The following is a 19,615-nucleotide window of genomic DNA, read 5'->3' as shown; positions in this document are numbered from 1 at the left end:
GGTGAATTATAGCAGAGTCCAAAGAGGTGTAACAAATACCAAGAGGTTTAAAGTGTTACACTAAGAAAATTGCTGCTAGAACAAAGCATTAATTTCAAAATACAGGCAGAGAGAAAATTAAATTAAATTGAATGACTTGAATCAAATATGTTTGTGGAATTTTACTGTGACTTATTTTCCTCAAGATTTTATAAAAGCGCAGTTCATATATAAAATATTATTTACCAAACTCTTAGACATTAGTAAGCACATAGTATCATTATTTCCAATATATATTTAAACAAAATAAGAACAAAAACAAAAATCCAGATAACTACATATAATGGTAAAAGATGAACAGTAACTTCATAAACAATAAATATTTTACTAGATAAATCAAGGCAAGAAAACAGGAGTATAGTTTATGACCCTGTTATTAGAGATTGAACTAAAGAGTTGTCTGATTCAAGATCAACATTGCATAGGTAAGCAGCCTTCAGATGGAAAATATGCAAACAAGCCCTAAGAATCTTGCTTATAATGATGTCCCTTTGGATATATTAAGTTATCATATCTGTTTTATGTCACTGATTTCAAGGTTAATGAAATTCTCTAATTACAATCACAAAGCCTTTGTGTCCTATGTTAATTACTGTGTTATAATATAAACTCTTATTCACTTTAGAGTCATTTCAAAATAAATCCAGTCAGAAAATTTGTTTGCATTTTCAATATGGTGATAGGCAACTTCAATAAAGGGGAAATAATCATGAAATACTAAAAACGAAGAACTGTGGGATAAAGTCCTGATGTTTCTGAAGAGATGGGGGAATAATTTACACAGAATAAAGTAGAGCAAGGATGAGAGGAAGGTTCAGAATAATCTACAGCTATTGTCACGGGAGTACTTGAAGTGGAAGGGTCATCGGGCCTTGTAAGCCCTTATTTTTGCCCATTCCTTCCTTCTCCTGCCTAAACACAATAACATTATGCAGCAGTTCACAGTTGGCAGTTGGGAGGGTGAAACTGTAGAAGAACCACTACATCAGGAGTCCTAATGACATGGAAATGTCTTCTTACTTTTCTAATCGCAGTGTGTGAATAATTTTTTCTTCGTATATTTTTTTCATACTTTTTTTTTCTGAGACACGATGGCAAGAAGGGAAATTAAAATTTTCTTAAGTGGCGTGGCATTTCCGTATTTTATAGAATAATGGAGGGCTTAATACAGAAAATTTGGAAAGTAGATATACATATTATAAGAAAAGAAATCATCTGAATTACACCACCAAAAAATAATTATTATTTATATTTTCCTTTAGTGTATGCAATATGATAACACTTGTCACAGACATTTCTTGTTCTTTCTTAATTTAACGTCATAGTTACATTTATAAAGGTGTTCACATCACTAAATACTCTATGAAGGCATAATTTCAATGTTGTGTAATATTAAATGTAAATATAAATGTAATGGTTGAAAATATTTTTTGACATATTACATATAGCACAAAGGCTATGAAACCAATGAGTACTAGAATTATCTGGGGATGTTTTAAAACACAGCAATGCTTCTGTTAACCCCAGACTAAAATTAAAGTCTTCCGAAGTTGGGCTTGGACAACAGCATTTTTTAAAAACACTTGCTCTGTGAAATGCATGTTTATGTGAAAAAAATAGAAAGTGTACATTTTGGCTTGAGGAGCAAAGATGATTCTACTTCTTCCAAAACCATAAGCTGCCCATCTTTCATTGATTTTTTGATCCTTTGCTAATCAAACTCAAATTCTTAGCCTCTAATGTGGAATAGCTTGAACTGCTGCTGATTCTACATGGCCAAGGAGAACAGAGGGGATGGGCAACAAGGGAGAGTGAAAAAGGATAATGGACCCATTTCATGGTTATACTCCTAACAGTATATGGATATGCTTGAAATATCATAGAATCCTCTAGATTTCTGACATGATGACTAAAAATATGTTTAAATGACAATGAAACATCATCTGCAAGAGCACTTGGGAATTTATTTATTTATTTATTTTTAAACTTTTTTTTTTTTTTTTTAAGATTTTATTTATTTGACAGAGAGATCACAAGTGAGCAGAGAGGCAGGCAGAGAGAGAGGAGGAAGCAGGCTCCCTGATGAGCAGAGAGCCCCATGCGGGGCTCGATCCCAGGACCCTGAGATCATAACCTGAGCTGAAGGCAGAGGCTTAACCCACTGAGCCACCCAGGCGCCCCAGCACTTGGGAATTTAAAGTTGTTCACTGACCTTTTCTCCTGCTTGACCAGAAGGACCAGGGTCTCCAGTTGGACCTGCTCGACCTTTGGGTCCTTCGGGGCCATCTTCTCCTCTTGGACCTACTTGACCAACTTCTCCCTGAAACACAGAGGAACATTCTTATAATTTAAAATACATTGGAGACTGAATAATAGAGATTATAGTGTATCAAAAAGTCGTATTTTCCAACTCCTCATTTGTTGACTCATTTTTTATTTAGGACAAAGAGGCGTGAAAATCTTTGATTTCATCAACCTTTCCATTAGTAAGTAAACAACTTAATATAGTCTGACATTTGAAAACCTACAGAAGTCCAGTGTTGCCATGTTTCATAGTAAAGTAATTTTAATACATCTGTGTTGCAGAAAGAAAGAAAAAAGTAAAAATCATGGTTAGATTGTGGAGGGTGGCAGAATAATCAACCCCAAAATATGCCACTTGGGCGTGAAGATTATTTTGAGTTGAAGGCAATTGAGAAGAAGCAGAAGCAAGAGAAGATGCTAAAAGCAAGATACAAATTTGCAAAGGAGCCATCCCTCCCCTCTCTACAACAAAGGACAAAAGTTAATCACTGGAGACTGCTAGACATCAGAGGACTCTATATGACAAACTCTATTAATTAGACTTTATCTAATTGCTTTTCCATATATCCACCTTCCTACAATTTGCAGTCCTACAAACTCAAAGTCCTTTTCCTTGTCATGTCTCTAAAAATGCATTCGTCCTTTGCTAAAGTGCCAGAGAAGCCCAAATTTTAACCACCGCTTTGAGTTAATTATCATGGAGTGCTCCAGTGTGTAAGCATGAGGCACATGCTAGAAACCTTCTGTTTGTTGTTCTCTTGTTAATCTGTCTTTTGTCAGTCTAATTTTACAGGGCCTCAGCCTAAGAATCTAGCAGGTTAGGAGGAAAAAGTAATTTTCCTTTCTGACAATAGCAATTTTGGCAATCACTGTTTGGAACACAAGAAAAATGTCTCCATTTTAGACTTTGGTTTTCACCTTGAAATGTGTAAGTTATTACCCCCATTCTGGAAACAGACGTTACATACTTTTTAGCAAAACAAAAATATTCTGCAGTATGCTTCTTTGATATTAGGTATTATTGTGTTAGATATAAAATAATTCTTCCCAATAAAACACAGCTTAGTTTACTTTGGGGAACTCAGATTTTTGTTTGTTTTCTAGACACTCATTACCAGAAAAAAAGTATACCACTTTTTCAATCAAAAGTTCAAGATCACTAATAATGGAAGTTCAAGAAAGTTGCAGATATATGGTTTCCAAGCAACACATCTCACTACAAAATTTAGAAGAAACCTATTAAGCTACACTTTTTAAGCAATTTGAGCATCAATTTAGAAAAAAAATTATAAACAATACTACTCAACTTTATATACATACATGTGTATAGGCTACAGAACACATGGAAATTTAATATAATATCTGAAAGACTATATTGCCTCCATAAAAACTAACATGTCTAATTTTCATATAAAACCAAAGAAGCAAAGTCTCAGATAGTATGAATATCTTTATTTATCCTGGGCTTGCTATATTTAAATATAAGATTATACATACACACAGCACACATACATACACACATAAGTGTATGTTCTGGTATGAATTTTCTTCTTACTTACTCTATCACCTTTAAGACCCATGTCACCTTTGAATCCTGGAAAACCATCTTCACCCTAAAAATAGAAGTAATAAAACAGGTGTTGAATGATTTGTTTGAATGAATCTAAAATATGGCTATATAAAATATGAACAATGATAATTCAGGCAAAATTGTTCTGAGAAATGTGAATCATGTTGTGAAACTTCCTTCTGCCTATTCTAACCTTTATCACCCATATCCTCTCATTTTCTATTGTTACATGGCTCTAAGTTACTCTAGGAAATTTTTCTCAAATGTGTCCATTAAATCTTCTTTATCTAATGGGAAAAATAACCATTTTCTTTGTAACAGCATATATCCTATGCCATTTGAACAAAGAACGAGTAAATATTTAAATAATTTAAAAATTATCATTTTAACTTTGGAATACAAGAACACTTGACTACCAAATAAAATGTCTTTACCTTTAAATTTACTAATTCATACCAAAGAATATTATATCATGCATTTTGTATCAAATCCTTTAGATAAGTGCCTTCTAGCTCAACTTGTGTTCTATATTACAATCCCTTTTCAGATAAAGAATAAGCAAGCCGTTATCTTTTACATGTACACCGAGAATGCTCATTATCACAACACACCAGTAATAGTGAAAATTGGGCCTTCTTTAATTAAAGAGAGCAGATATTTTGACTCTGGCAATATTTCATACCATTCTTAATGAAATCTAGACTTTTAAAACTAAGCTTTATGAACAAACTTGCTGTCTCTTAATTTCAAGAAAATTAAATAAAAAATAAATTGCTAAGGAATAACCATTCAATTTTTCAATAGCATTAATTGAGCATTACTCTGTTCAGAGTACTACGGAGTATTTTGAGATTTTTGTTTTAACAATAAAAACTGAAGGTATAACATTTGCATTAATTTTGGTACAAATGGAGTAGAACGGTGTTCAGAGAAGAAAGAAATGATGATGATGATGATGATGATGATGGTGGTGGTGGTGGCTGTTCTAGTGTTCGGAATGAAGCAAGAAGTTAACTGAAGAAGGTTTGACAGGGAAGTTAGCATCTTAATTAGGAATTAGAAAATGATGTGACTTGCAGAGTTTGGGGAAAGGACATGTCAGGCCAAGTATGTGAACAGAGATAGCAAGATTGGCATTTACTTCCACATCCTGCTGCCAAAAGAAGTCTATAAAAAAACAAAATTGATCACATCAATTTTTACTTTAAAGCACCTTAATGGTTCCAAACTGCTAATAATGAATATAAGCTGCCAACCTCGCTCCCTCCTAACCATTATCTACCCTTGTTTGTTCATTTTGGCAGTCTTATCTTTGGTCTCGAATGTCCCTTTCACCCCCACCCAACACCCTGGCATTGAGTACTAGAAAAAACTGAATTACCTATATTTCCATTTGTAATTCCTTTTTTTTTTTTTAAGATTTTATTTATTTATTTGAGAGAGGGGAACAGAGACAGAAGCAGACTCCTCACTGAGGAGGGAGCCACACACAGGGCTGGACCCCAGGATCCTGAGACATTTAATGGAGTGAGCCACCCAAGCACTCCTCCATTTGTAATTCTTGCATCGGTGGCTATTATCATATACACACCTCCAAATCCTTTATCTCCTCTATCTACCTCTGTTTACCTTTACTCTTCTTTCAAGACTCAGTTCATAATTCTCCTATGAAATTTCTCAAGACTTCAATCTCTACCCAAACCCCACCCTAAAATTAATCCCTCTATCCTGTGGGCTCCCTCTGAGCATTTACTATTTTTTTTTAAAGATTTTATTTATTTATTTGACAGAAATCACAAGTAGGCAGAGAGGCAGGCAGAGAGAGGAGAAAGCAGGCTCTCCACGGAGCAGAGAGTCCAATGCGGGGCTCGATCCCAGGACCCTGGGATCATGACCTGAGCTGAAGGCAGAGGCTTTAACCCACTGAGCCACCCAGGCGCCCCTGAGCATTTACTATTTTAACAACATGCCATTCTGCACTTAGTAGATCATAGTTCTTTCTTTTACTAAATGGTAGAAATAAAGATTTCTGTCTTATTAACCTCTACATCTCCAGTGCCTAGTACATTTTTGATCCTTTATAACCATGATATTTAATAAACATTAACTAAATGGACATTTACTAAATGAACACACCTTAGTGTGTGTTTAGCAAGGTATGTTAAGGTCCATAAAATGTCACATAATTACGAATATATGAGACCTAAAGCTAGAAAAGGGATTCAATCTGGTATTTTGCCTAAACTTAAAAATTCTAACAGGTCTAGAAGTTTCCTTTAAGACAAAGTCATGAGGTTTTCAACATTCTGGCTATAAGTAGCCATGTATGTAGAATTCTCTCTGTACTGAATGCAACTGGGCAATAATAGAGGCTTAAAAGCTGAAAATGACCATTTAACTTCCTATTGACTATTGTCTTCATTACCTTCTCCCTAGAGAGAAAGGTAATTACACAGTTGCCAAATTTAGTTTAAAGAACACTGCAATCTAAGTCAAAAAATCAATAACAGTTTTTGGGATTTTTCCAGGCAAAACTTTTTGTTTCAGAAGAGAACATAGTGGACTAGATGTTATTTCTGTGACACTTTTGTTTTCAATACATTCACAATTAGAAAATAAAGTAGAGAAGCATGTAAGAAATAAATTAGATAATTTAAATATTTGTTATATCCTTACAACAAGTGGTGTTTTTAAAAAACAAGTGACACTATCAAGTTATTAAGTTTTCCAGTCCTAAAACTATTAGGTCTAAATTAATCTTCAGAAAAGAAAAAAGGAAACAGTTTTAGAATATGCGTAAAAGAGGAATTCATCTATGCCATTTGGTTCATTAGATTATGTTGCTTAAGTTCTAAGGAACACATCTATCTGAACAACGTAGAATTTAACCCTAGTTAGGGTACTTACTATTTCACCTTTAGTTAACAATTAATGTTGTTATGTGTAAAAAGAAAAAAAAAATTCAACTTCCTTATCTCTTTAAAGATAGTCCATTATAATATGTACTCAGGAGACAAAATAAACAATAGGTATTAAAATTCATAAAGATTTAATGATTCTTCAGAATCTGAAAATAGGGAGAACTCATCCTTAGGAAAAAGTTTCCACTAACTTTTATATAAAATTTCTCTAAACTAGATTAGATAAAATAAAAGATGTAAATAAAATAAAGGATAAAATAAAAGGTATAGCTGAAAAATACCCGAGCGATTGTTTTTAGGAAAAAGTTCTCATTTTACAGATTTAAAATAAGATCTAGAGAAATGAGACAATGTGCCTCAGCTTACCAGTCCAGTTAGTATGAGAATTATCATTGGAACTCAGAAATTCCACTCTCAACTTAAAATTTTAATTCTTTTTCTCTACATCTACTTGTTGCTTTTGAGACTATACACCATTCAAAACAACCAATAATCTCAAGTTGTTTTTCTACACATAAGCAGTATACATTTTCTTTTTCCTGGCTGTTTCTTTTCACATATATGTCATCATCTGTAATTTTATTTACCTCTGTCATTTTGTCACTACCCCTTTGTCCACCAAACTCACAACTTTCCCATCCCAATTAAACACCTTTCCTTTAAACACTGGCTTTCCTAAAAAAAAGTTGAAAAAATGGAAGACACTTATTCCAGAGACAAACTTGAATTGATACTTAAATGTCTTAACAAGAAAAATTCCAGGGGCTCCTGGGTGACTCAATCGGTTAAACGTCTGCCTTCAGCTCAGGTCATGATCCCGGGGTCGTGGGGTTGATCCCTGAGTAGGGCTCCCTGCTTGGCGAGGAGCCTGCTTCTCCCTCTCCTTCCAATTCCTGCTCTCTCTCACTATCCATTTCTCTCTCTCTCAAATAAATAAATAAATTATTTTTTAAAAATCAAGAAAAATTCCAGAGATGATACATATATGTGTGCACAGGCCACCTGTAAACAATTACAAGTTCAACCCTGTTTGATCAGTCATTGTGCTCAGCAAGACATTATATCCTCAAGCTCATCTGTGATGGTAAGAATGAACTGGGATTCCCATTAAAGTAGCTGAGTTCATTTCAAACGCAGGACATTTTTCATACAATAGAACTGAATATAACTGCATAACTTGACAATGTGTCAGTTACTTTTTATTTTTTCATAAAAATAAATTATAATGGATAGAAGTCCATCCTTTCTTGTTATCCATTCCTTATTGATGTCAAATCCACACAAGGTGCTTTGTGTGTGTGTGTGTGTGTGTGTGTGTGTGTGTCTGTGTCTGTGTCTGTGTCTGTGTCTGTAACATTATGCCTATGGGAATAAAGTTATCCTTAAAACCAAATTTATATTCCATAATTTTTCAACAAAGTTACAAGTATTTTATTTTAAAATCTAACTTTTAAATGTAATATTGTAGTAAGCATTAACAATAGTGACTGTGAGTAATGCCATTTTATTTTAACATAATCACTGAAGGATTTGGGGGATCTACACTGACATTAAGCATCTACGTAAAAAACAAAATCTCAATTTCGGTTTCTTTGTCCAAAGACAAACTACAGGGGTATGTGGGTGGCTTGGTCGTTAAGCGTCTGCCTTCGGCTCAGGTCATGATCCCAGGACCCTGGGACTGAGTCCCACTTCGGGCTCCCTGCTAAGCAGGAAGCCTGCTTCTCCCTCTCCCACTCCCCCTGCTTGTATTCCCCCTCTTGCTGTATCTCTCTCTCTCTCTTTCTGTCAAACAAAGACAAACTACAAATGCTCTATAAAAAAATCCCACATTCTTTTATCCACTTCTGCCTAGTTTTAATGTTTATTTCCTTCCCATTAATACTTTTGCTTTGCATACGGTATAATGTATAAAGACTTCCTCTTCCTCCAATTGACTTATGTACTTCTAACTTTTGTACTGCATTCCAGCTTAAGAATTTGGAGGATTTTAGCAAAGAAAGAAAGGAATAAACATTCCTCTGCTATGCATACAACTGAATAGTGTGTAAATCCTGTAATTAATTCATTCATAAAACAACTCTATGTTTTATAAAAGATAAACACATGTAAGAAAAAAAGGATACAGGATTAATTCTGTTTATGACATATCTTTGCTTCTGTTCTATAATTTAGTCCTCACCCCAAGGTATAATCTTTTTTCAAAAAAGTTTCCAGGATACACAGAACAAATCAGGCTTGCATTGTCTGGTATCAAGTAATTATTTAATATATTGGGAAATGAAATATCTGTTGAATAAATTTAAATTTTTGGGCTAATAGATATATGGCAATTAAAATCACCTAAATAAATTATATTTTACCTTTTCACCTTTAGAGCCTTTGAGACCTCTGACACCATCTGCTCCCTAGAGAATAAATTAGAAAACTTAAATGATTATAATATTTTACATTGAAATTTAATGGTGTGAAAAAGAGTAACATTTACCTTTACTCCCCGGGGACCAGGGTAGCCAATAGGACCCTGTGGGCCAGGAGGACCCTAAAAAAGACCCATTGTTATTTAAATATATAATACATTGAAAGTGCTACTTATTCATACACTATAATTTTACCAAAAAATCTACAAGAATACGGCATTTTTCTACTGTTGGTAGAGATGACCAAAGTAAGGCATTTTCTTTTAGACATAAGGTGACAGAGCATTTACATGGATACTTTGTAACATACCAGCGCACCCTTTTCTCCAGACTGGCCTTCTTTTCCAGGATGACCCTATATTTAGTAAAACATAATACTGGTAAGATTCAATATTAATGGTAGTCTATAACATTATATAACATTATGAAGTTTTTCCTTTTTTTTTTTTTTTTCTAATCTAATGTTTCAAAAGATACTGAACCTTTTGCATCGGGCATATGACTTTAAATGACATTGGAAATTGTAGCATTTTGAAGGAAACATAACAATGTTATATTTCATGGATATATTTCACCAACTACATAATGTATTTGAGAGTTTGGAAAAAGTACATGAAACAATACAATGTTCATTAACAATTCAACCCCAGTATCAAGTAGTTCTTACATAAAGGCACTTGTTTCAATAAAACTTCTATTTTGCATATTGATCAAATAATCAAACATGCATCTTGAAAAGGCAGCTAAGGCATATGAATGGGACATTAGAAAATATAGCAAGATCACAAATACTGAAAGTGTTAATAATAAAATTATTGAGAGTCAGTAAATAAAAATGTTTAACTCCATCACAATTACATCCAGTAAAAATTTTGGATCCCAGCTAAAAATATAAGAAGTTCAGGTCATGATCCCAGGATCCGGGGATCCAGACCTACGTCTGGCTTCCTGCTCAGTGGGGAGCCTGTTTCTCCCTCTCCTACCGCTTGTGCTCTCTCTCAGTATCTCTGTCACTATCTCTGTCTTTCTCTCTCAAACAAACAAACAAATAAATAAATAAATAAAATCTTTAAAGGAAATCAGTTACAGATATTATATAATTACACATTTTTATTATTATTATTATTTTATTACTATGCATTGGGGTACAGTAAATATTGCTGTATGGTAGCAATGTTTCAAATATTGCTGTATGGTAGCAATGTTTCAAACCATATACCATTGCTATATGGTATAATTTCTCCATATAGAAATCTCTGAAGGTTGGGGAATTTTCATGGAAGATAGTTAAGGAAATTTACAAATGGTGAGAAATTACTCCTGGACCCTCAGGAAACATGGATCACAGGAAATATATACCAATAAAGACATTTCGAGCATATTGACAGAAAAGGGAGTAGATCTATTTCACTGGAACTCATGGTTCATGAGGAAGTAGGACAATCTTGAGATTCTGACATCAGACTACTAGAATGAGTTTACCCAAGGACTATTGAATGATCCTTAAAGATTTTGTAATACGGAAGTGACATGATGAAATGGTATTTTAGAGAGATCAATGTTTCATTACTGGTTCAATTTGTTTTTATCACTGACTTCAGAAAATCTACTTCTAAAATACATGTAAAATCTATTTTTGAAGATAATTTATAGAAATTTTAGTGACAAGGAACTATTACTTACAGGAGGACCATCAGCTCCAGGAAGTCCCGCAAGGCCTGGTTTTCCTTGTGGTCCCTTTCAGATAGAGAAAGAGAATATTCTATTTTAAAAAATGAGAATAATGAAAAGTCTGACTTTTACATAGGAATATACTATTAATAAAATTCTTAACAAGTCTCTAGCTTTTATCTATAAGCAATAAACATTTAAATGACTTTTAGATATATGAAGAAAACATTGTATTGAGATAAATGAAAACCAAATCTGACATATGCCAAAAGCATGCTAGTTTTTCATCTGCTTTGTAGTCCTAAATGTATCTTTTTTTAAATTTACAAATTAGTTTTTGCCTACCATAGTAAACTAGAACTTAGAGAATAAAAAGAAAAACAATATAGGAATGTATTGATTCATACCACTGAAGAAGTAAACATTACATATTTCCATCAAAGAAATTAATAAGTGTTAATTCAAATAATGATACAGTAACACTGATGGAACATAACTAATTATTAAAATGTGTTAAGAAATACGTTATAATGTGACTCTCATTCATAGGACACAAAGAAAAACAAATCTAATATTTTGATGTCAAGGGACATAACCTAATATGCAACTATTAACCCCAAGTAACTATTCAACTCATTACTCTAGTTTCTTTTTGACCATGGATGGTTTCAAATGTCTTATAACATGCCATTACTACAGTAGGAACATGGTAAGAATGACTACCACAAGAAGTAAACTTCTCTTGATAGGAAGACAGCCATTCTGCTGAGAATAATTAACTTATCAAGTGTCCAGAACCCAAACAATTATTGCTTACTGGTCAAGTAATTAGGCAGAATTTAGAAACAATTAAAAGGGAAAAGCTATATAAGCAAGCCTAGGTACAAGACACAATATCCATTTCCATTCCTAGAGAGTCTTTAGGAAAGGTGTTATATTTATACAGACTGATAATCTAGAGTTTACAGGAGTTGTAACTTAAATCACAACAGAACAACAAAAAAATTGACAATAACCTTTAAATTGAACAATTTATATTTTCTAACTGAAGATAACTGTATCTCACTTAAAGGATTTAAATGTTTCAATTTACCACTCTTCAAAGTCAGTTTTAGTCAAGTAATCTAACATGTAATAACCATTGTAAAACATTATTATTTTTAATGGTAATATTCTGTCACATAAATTACCTTTTGCTCTCAAGACAGCGGTCTTATTTCTTCAAAATGAGATGTAAAGTATAAATGCAGAACTATTCCAGTAATTATTCTTATCAGCAATTGTGATATTTTATGACAATGAACTATAAGCAATACTACATGGATTTTCTATTGTTGCTATATTTAAGGAACTAGAAATATTAAAAATCTTGAGCTATAAAGTGATTTTTTTTTAAAAATTAAGTTTACTATTCTGACTGGTGTGAGGTGTTATCTCACTGTAGTTTTGATTCGTAGTTCCCTGATGATGAGTGCTGTTTTCATGTGTCTCTTTTCCATCTGGAATATTCTTTGGGAAAGTGTCTATTCATGCCTTTTGCCCATTTCTTAACTGGATTATTTCGTTTTTTGGGGTGTCGAGTTGGTAAGTTCTTTATATTTTTTGGATACTAACATTTCATTAAATATGTCATTTGTAAATATCTTCTTCCATTCCGTAGGTTGCCTTTTAGTTTTGTTGACTGTTTCTTTTCACTGTGCAGAAGCTTTTAATTTTGATGAAGTCCCAATAGTTTATTTTTGCCCGTGCTTCCCATGTTTTAGGAGACATAGCTAGTAAGAACCTGATGTTTATAGCAGCATTATCAACAATAGCCAAATTATGGAAAGATCCCAAGTGTCCATCGACTGATGAATGGATAAAGAAGATGTGGTATATATATCTATATATATATATATATACCTATATATGTGTATATGTACACCACATCTATATATGTGTGTATATACGTGTATACACCACATATATATGTATACACACATATATATATGTGTGTATGTATATATGGATATATACAAACACACATATATACATACATATACATATATAAAAATATATAAATACATATATAAATATATATATGTGGAATATTAGTCATAAAGAAGAATGAAATCTTGCCACTTTCAATGACATGGATGGAGCTAGAGAGTATTAAGCTAAGTGAAAAAAGTAATTTACTCAGAGAAAGACAAATACCATGTGATTTCACTCATATGTAGAATTTAAGAAACAAAAGAGGTGAAAATGGGGGGAAAAAAGGAAAGAGAGGCAAACCGAGAAACAGACTCTTAACTATGGAGTACAAACTGATAATTACTGGAGGGCAGCTTAGTGGGCAGATGGGATAAACAGGTGAGGAGGGGATGAAGGAGTGGACTTGTCACAGTGAGTACCAGGTGTTGTATTGTACACTGCACTGTATGTCAACTAGCCAGAATTTAAATGAAAACTTGGAGAAAAAAAAGTTAAAATCAATCCACCTCTTTCAGAATGGAAGCTCCGTGATAGCACAACATTTTGTCTTCTTTCTCAACTACCTGTCGTTTCCCTGGAGGGCTGGGACTTAAGTTGAATGAATGAATATCATATTATATTTTTTAGATTTTAATAAAATAATGAAAATTTATTGTGCTTCTATGCATTATGTTAAACAATTTATAGGTAGATAGGTAGATAGATACACAGGCTTTTTTTTTTTTTTTAATGGATATACAGTCCATTTTAAGCCTCAAACAATTTCATGAAGTATCATTGTCTAAAGAGTTTGGGTAAATTCAGTCTACAGCCATACCACCCTGAACGTGCCCGATCTCGTCTGATCTCGGAAGCTAAGCAGGGTCAGGCCTGGTTAGTAGTTGGATGGGAGAGTTCGGGTAAATTCGTCAATGTTAATATGTGACAGAGCTGCAGTATAAGTGAACACAGATCCATATCCATGCTTCAAAGTCCTTGCCATTGATATTTACTTTGTGTCTTGTTATTTCATTCTTAACTCATAGAGTTATATAATACTATTTGTTTTCTCTAAAGCAATTAATATATGAGTGATATAAATACTGACATCAATCAAATCATAGGAAATATTCAGTATATTCATGTTGTCAAAATGTTAGAATAAAGAATATAGTTGTTTTATCCAATTTAGTTAATTAACACATTTATAAAATATTTTATCACAAATATAATAAAAACACAAGCTATAATAACTGAGGACAAAAATATAAAAGTTAGGGGAAATTTAAAACATATGACCATATTTATATTTTATTTGTCAGTTAGACCATGGTCCAGTTGGAAACATCATTTACCAAGATTTGGGAGATAAGGCTCTCAAGCCAGAATGAATCGAATACAGTGTATCATAAAGAAAATAAAACTAATATAGATGCAAAATAAAAATATATATGCAGTATAAATAGAACATGTTTCTCTCATGTTCTTGAGTTCCTTTCTTTTTTTGATGAAAAGAGACTGTCTTTGAACCCATAAGCTGGATACATTCCAATTGGAAAAAGAAGCTGCTTGGGCTGAAAACAGCTCTCTTCCCACCACAAGTACAGTGAACCAGTTGCTATATTCTACCTTTGGCTCAACAAAGGGAATGCAGGTATACTAGTTTAGCTTAAAAGCAAATTCCTCTTAGGAATCCAATGCATGGTAGATAATTTAATAGACATGCTCAAATACAATTTATTAGGAATACAGTGGACTCATGATGAGCTAATCTAAAGTATGGTAAAAGATGCCCAAGTTAAAATTTCTGGTCTAAAGTAAAAATTTGAAATCACTTTTGGCACATCTTTGATTCATGGGGCACTTTCCACTAGATCTCTGTACTATATAGGAAATATGCACAAAAAAGTACCTTAAAGAGCACTTAAAGTTGATGTTAACTCTCACAACATAATAATAAGATAAGTAACTCAATTAAAATATTATCAAAGTATTTGAATCGGTATTTTACCAAAGAAGATATAGAAATAGCCAATAAGCACATGAAAAGATGCTCTACATCACTAGTGATTAGGGGAATGCAAATTAATGCCACAGTGGCATACCATTTCATGTGAGAAGAGTGACCACAATTAAGAAGGAAAGCAAACATCCATGAAGATCTGGAGAAACTAGAACTCTCCTACATTGCTAAAAGGAAGGAAATAATGGTGCAATTACTTGGAAAACAGTCTGGAAGCTTCTTCAAATGTTAAGCATTAAATTTACCATATAGCCCAGAAATTCCACTTCTAGGTGCCTAACCAAGAGAAATCAAAATATGTCCACACAAAGACTATATGCAAATATTCATAACAGCACTGTTCATAACAGCTCAAAAGAGTAAACAACTCATAAGTCCATCAGCTGCTAAATAAGTAACAAAATGTAGTATATACCATTAATGAAATGCATTTGGCAATAAAAAGAAGCAAAAGTATTGGTGTATGCCACAACATGAGTAAACCTTGAAAACTTTATGCCAAATGAAAGAAGCCAAACACAAAGGTCACATATTATATCCATTTATGTGATTAAATTCATATTTTAAATTCATTCATGTGTTTCATTCATATTAAATGTCCAGAAAAGGCAAATCTACAGAGACAGAAAGCAGATTAGTGGTTGTCTAAATCTGTGGGTTGAACAGACAGTGCAAATTGACTTAAGGCTTCTTTCTGAGGTGGTATAAATATTCTAAAATTTTGTTTGTGACTGAGGGTTACAGGAGGGAGGGGAGTGAAGGGTTGGGGTAACTAGGTGATGGGTATTGAGGAGAACACATATGGTGACGAGCACTGAGAGTTCTATGCAACTAATGAATCATTGAACACTACATCAAAAACTAATGATGTACTATATGTTGGCTAATTAAACAAAATAATAAAAATATATAAAATAAAAAGATTCATGAAAAAAATTTGATTGTGGCACAATTCTGTAAATTTACTAAAACCTATTGACAAGTACACAGAATGAGTGAAATTTTTGATGTGAAATTATACCCCAATAAAGCTGCTTATTTAAAAAAAAAATAACATGTTCACAGAAATCAATGAACAAGGGGAAAAATTATTAAAAAGAACCAGCTAACAATGTACTGTACCTACAGGGGACAGAAACTATTACTTAAGGAATCCAGCAGAAGAAATCAGGGAAAAAGACATCTCTTTAATTAAAGATTTATTCTTGTTTTGATCTAGACATTGAGTTATTAACAAGAACATCCTTTGCCATTTATACATGAAAAATGGTGAGAATGATAATTTCACAATTTTCCCTTAATCAGATCTTGCTAGAAACCCTTTGTCGCAGGCAAACCTAATGACATTTTTTTTAAATAATTAGAAAGAAAAGGAGAACCAAAATGAAGAGAAAACACTCATTCATACTAGTGCATTTCTAAAATTAATATAGCTGAGAATGTCACATTTGGAAGCTATCCAAATGGAACTATGTGAATTTTATCATTTATAGTTCAGAGATGTATGAATGACTTCCCCCCTCACATGGTACTCTCAAGGTTTTACTCCATATTAATTTCTTATGTGCTGAGCCACCTTGACATCTTATCAAAAACAGAAGGCAGGCTTTGCTTCTGCCTAAGGTTGACAACACAAAACTGGTGACCAGGCATTACCAGAACCACAGAGTAACTTACTTTTTCACCAGGAGGACCAATTGGACCTTGTGGACCAGGAAGACCCTATGTTAAAAGAATTTATTTCATATGTCAGGAACCACATCATAAGAATACATTTTTTAAATAGCAAAATAACCTTCTACTTCCCGTGAAATGAGTCCTGAGAATCTATACACATTCCCCACATTTCCCAGAAAGTTTTGGAACACTGTGAGGCATTTTACACAGGCTACCCTTCTGGCAGTGGGACTGTAATACGATCCCAGTCAGAACCCTTCTGCAGGTGTGGCTATTCATGCTGGCATTTCATGAACACTGAATGACTCATTTTATTCTTGGAAAAAAGGGGCCTCTGCAAATTTGCTCAAATTTTTCAAAAGGGGAAAAAAGAATTATCTTCCTACTTTCACGTTGCAAACATTTTTAGCCCTATCCAGGAATGCTGAGGTTGTCCGTGCTCTCATGAACAGAAACCATCTTACCACATTATCTTAAAGAAGCCGAGGTGGCTTGGACTTACCTGAGGTCCTGGATTCCCTTGCTGACCTGGAGGCCCAGGCTCTCCTTGGGGACCCTGCCAGAGAAAAATAGAGTCTTTAATAGGGTTATTTCACATAGTTCTTTTTTTTCTTCTCAATTGAAAAACAGTCCCCAAATCAGTTTTCCCTATGGAGAATCTGGAAAATCTCGTATATATTAATGCTAGCAGAAGCTAATGGGCTTAGCAAACTGTTGTGAGAAATTTTTTAGGTTTAGCAACAGAAGTGGTTTGTTAGTACCTAGACTGCAGAAATGAGTTATTTTACAGATGGTTTCTACATACCATGTTTCCTTTTGGTCCTGGGGGGCCATCTACACCTGCAATACCCTTCAATAAAGAAAAAAATATATTTATATACATATTTACATATATGCAAATATTTTATATAAGTAATTACATATTTAATATATATGGATATTTATAAATTTAAATGTTACAACATAATTTTTTTTTTAATTAACCTAATACTATGACACCCACTAGCCTAGAGTAACTAAAAATCATTTTAGGATTTAGACATGAGGAAAAAGGCAAGATCTGTATTCTTCTATCCAAGTTCCCATGGTATCCATAACAGCATTTTCCACTGTATGTTGGAAATTTAACATGAAACAATAAAGTAGATAAACTAAAAAGAAGAGAAAAGAAAGAAGGGGTATGTGGGGAGAATAATCAATTAAACTGATATGCAGCATCTTAGAATAAAACAAAGCAATAAATACCTAGCTGTCTGCTGAAAACTTTTGTGGCCTTAAGCTTTAAAATGTCTGAAAACAAGCTTTTCCTAGAAAATCTGGAATATTTGGGGGTGCCTGGGTGGCTCAGTGTGTTAAGCCTCTGCCTTCGGCTCAGGTCACCATCTCAGGGTCCTGGGATGGAGCTCTGCATTGGGCTCTCTGCTCAGCGGGAAGCCTGCTTCTGGCCCCTCCCTCCCCCGCCTGCCCCTCTGCCTACTTGTGATCTCTGTCTGTCAAATAAATAAATAAATAAAATCTTAAAAAAATTTTTTTTGGAATATTTCCAACAATACATACAGGCTGCCCAGTAGGTCCTGGAGTCCCCCTTGGTCCCAACAGACCTCGCGGACCCTAGAAGGAAAAAAAAAATGTCCTCATAAGAAATGCCCTCAAAATACACTTCTTCATCCAAAGAAATTTTAATGTAATGTTTAGAGTAAAAATACCTCTACATCTTCTATTAACACACTGCCTGTGGTGTTTAAAATACCTTTTTTATATAAGTCAAATATCTCATATTTGACTCTCATATCTGACTGATCCAAAAGTCAGAATGGGCGTTTTAGCACATACACTGTGTATCTTTGAATCTATAAATTTACATATTAGTCACTTGGGAAATTTTAAAAATAGGAAATAGTTTAATATTTTTTGTTACTTTTGTGTCATTTTTTGATTTAAATGGCAACACTGAATCTTATTAAATCTTATTATTCAATCAGATAGACTATACAAATCGAAAAATCCTAATTTACTTGTTTTATATTAGGTAAATTTCTTCTTGAGGTAATATACTTAAAGGGAAAGAAACAAAGAGGTGTTTAAACAAACTACCTATGCGGATAATAGAAATCATTTTCCTAAGAGATTTTTTTAAATTATTATTCTTGAAACTTAATCAGTTTTTTCTCTTCTTTTTCCCCCTTCTTTTCCTTCCTTAGAAAAATGAGTATAGTAATTTACTGCCTCTCCTATTCCCTTGAGCTATTATGCCTTTAAGTTGACAGGCTCTATAATGTGACAAGCTGGGACTGAAATTAAGAGGCCTGGCTCTGGTCTGGTCTTTTGATTAACTAGCTTTGGGTAAATCTTCCCAATTCAGTTTCCTCATTTGTACAATTCAGTGGAAAAAAATATAATCTAGCACATTTTATCCTTATATCTGATATATATTAGGCACCTAATTTTTTGTTTCTTCTGGTTGTAAGAACCATTTATCCTAAATATATAAATAAATTCTGGAGCTATAGATGATATTAAAAAATAAGATAAAACAAAGAAACAGCAACAAAAACTAGGTAAGATTTTTGGCTGAAAAGATGTTCTATTCCACATTTCTTTCCATTGTCTAAGACTTTTTCTACAACAAAGCTCTAAGCGTCCTTCTTTGAAATTTTTTTCCCATAACAATTACCTGGTTGGTTAGCTTACGTAAAACTGTATTGTCACCTGAGTTTATTATTGACTTTATAACACCAGTCACTATTGTTCCAAAACAGAGTATTATTTTAAAAAGAAAGGAAGTTGCTTACAGCTTCACCTGGAAGACCCCTTGGTCCTATTTCTCCATCTTCTCCCTGTCATTGAAAAAATAAATAGGAGGGTAAAACAATTAGACAATGTGTCGATGTTCTCTTATGTTTTCATTTCAAATATTTACTAAAATAAATTAACTTTAATATACCCTCATTCCATCTTCTCCAGGAGGACCAGGAGGACCTTGGGGACCCCGTTCACCCTATTTAAAATAAATATAAATATGATTAGAAAATGAAAT

At 33.4% G+C, this 19,615-nt stretch overlaps 1 protein-coding gene across 1 annotated transcript in view; it reads right to left on the bottom strand.

Annotated features, from left to right (window-relative positions):
• COL11A1 (collagen type XI alpha 1 chain) overlaps positions 1 to 19,615 on the bottom strand; it is a 195,472-nt gene that overhangs the window by 89,876 nt on the left and 85,981 nt on the right. The window contains exons 19-30 of the mRNA XM_080802136.1: positions 19,523 to 19,576; positions 19,371 to 19,415; positions 18,136 to 18,189; positions 17,384 to 17,428; positions 17,081 to 17,134; positions 16,579 to 16,623; positions 10,938 to 10,991; positions 9,565 to 9,609; positions 9,323 to 9,376; positions 9,198 to 9,242; positions 3,903 to 3,956; positions 2,252 to 2,359 (exon numbers count right to left, since the gene is read on the bottom strand). Coding sequence (XP_080658262.1) covers positions 2,252 to 2,359; positions 3,903 to 3,956; positions 9,198 to 9,242; positions 9,323 to 9,376; positions 9,565 to 9,609; positions 10,938 to 10,991; positions 16,579 to 16,623; positions 17,081 to 17,134; positions 17,384 to 17,428; positions 18,136 to 18,189; positions 19,371 to 19,415; positions 19,523 to 19,576 — 657 coding nt within the window. The remainder of the gene's footprint in view (positions 1 to 2,251; positions 2,360 to 3,902; positions 3,957 to 9,197; positions 9,243 to 9,322; positions 9,377 to 9,564; positions 9,610 to 10,937; positions 10,992 to 16,578; positions 16,624 to 17,080; positions 17,135 to 17,383; positions 17,429 to 18,135; positions 18,190 to 19,370; positions 19,416 to 19,522; positions 19,577 to 19,615) is intronic.

Source organism: Martes martes (genome assembly GCF_963455335.1).
Source record: "Martes martes genome assembly, chromosome: 4".
Lineage (NCBI taxonomy): Eukaryota > Metazoa > Chordata > Mammalia > Carnivora > Mustelidae > Martes > Martes martes.
The sequence above is the reverse complement of the archived record's forward strand: the minus strand, read 5'-3'. Positions and strand labels throughout refer to the sequence as shown.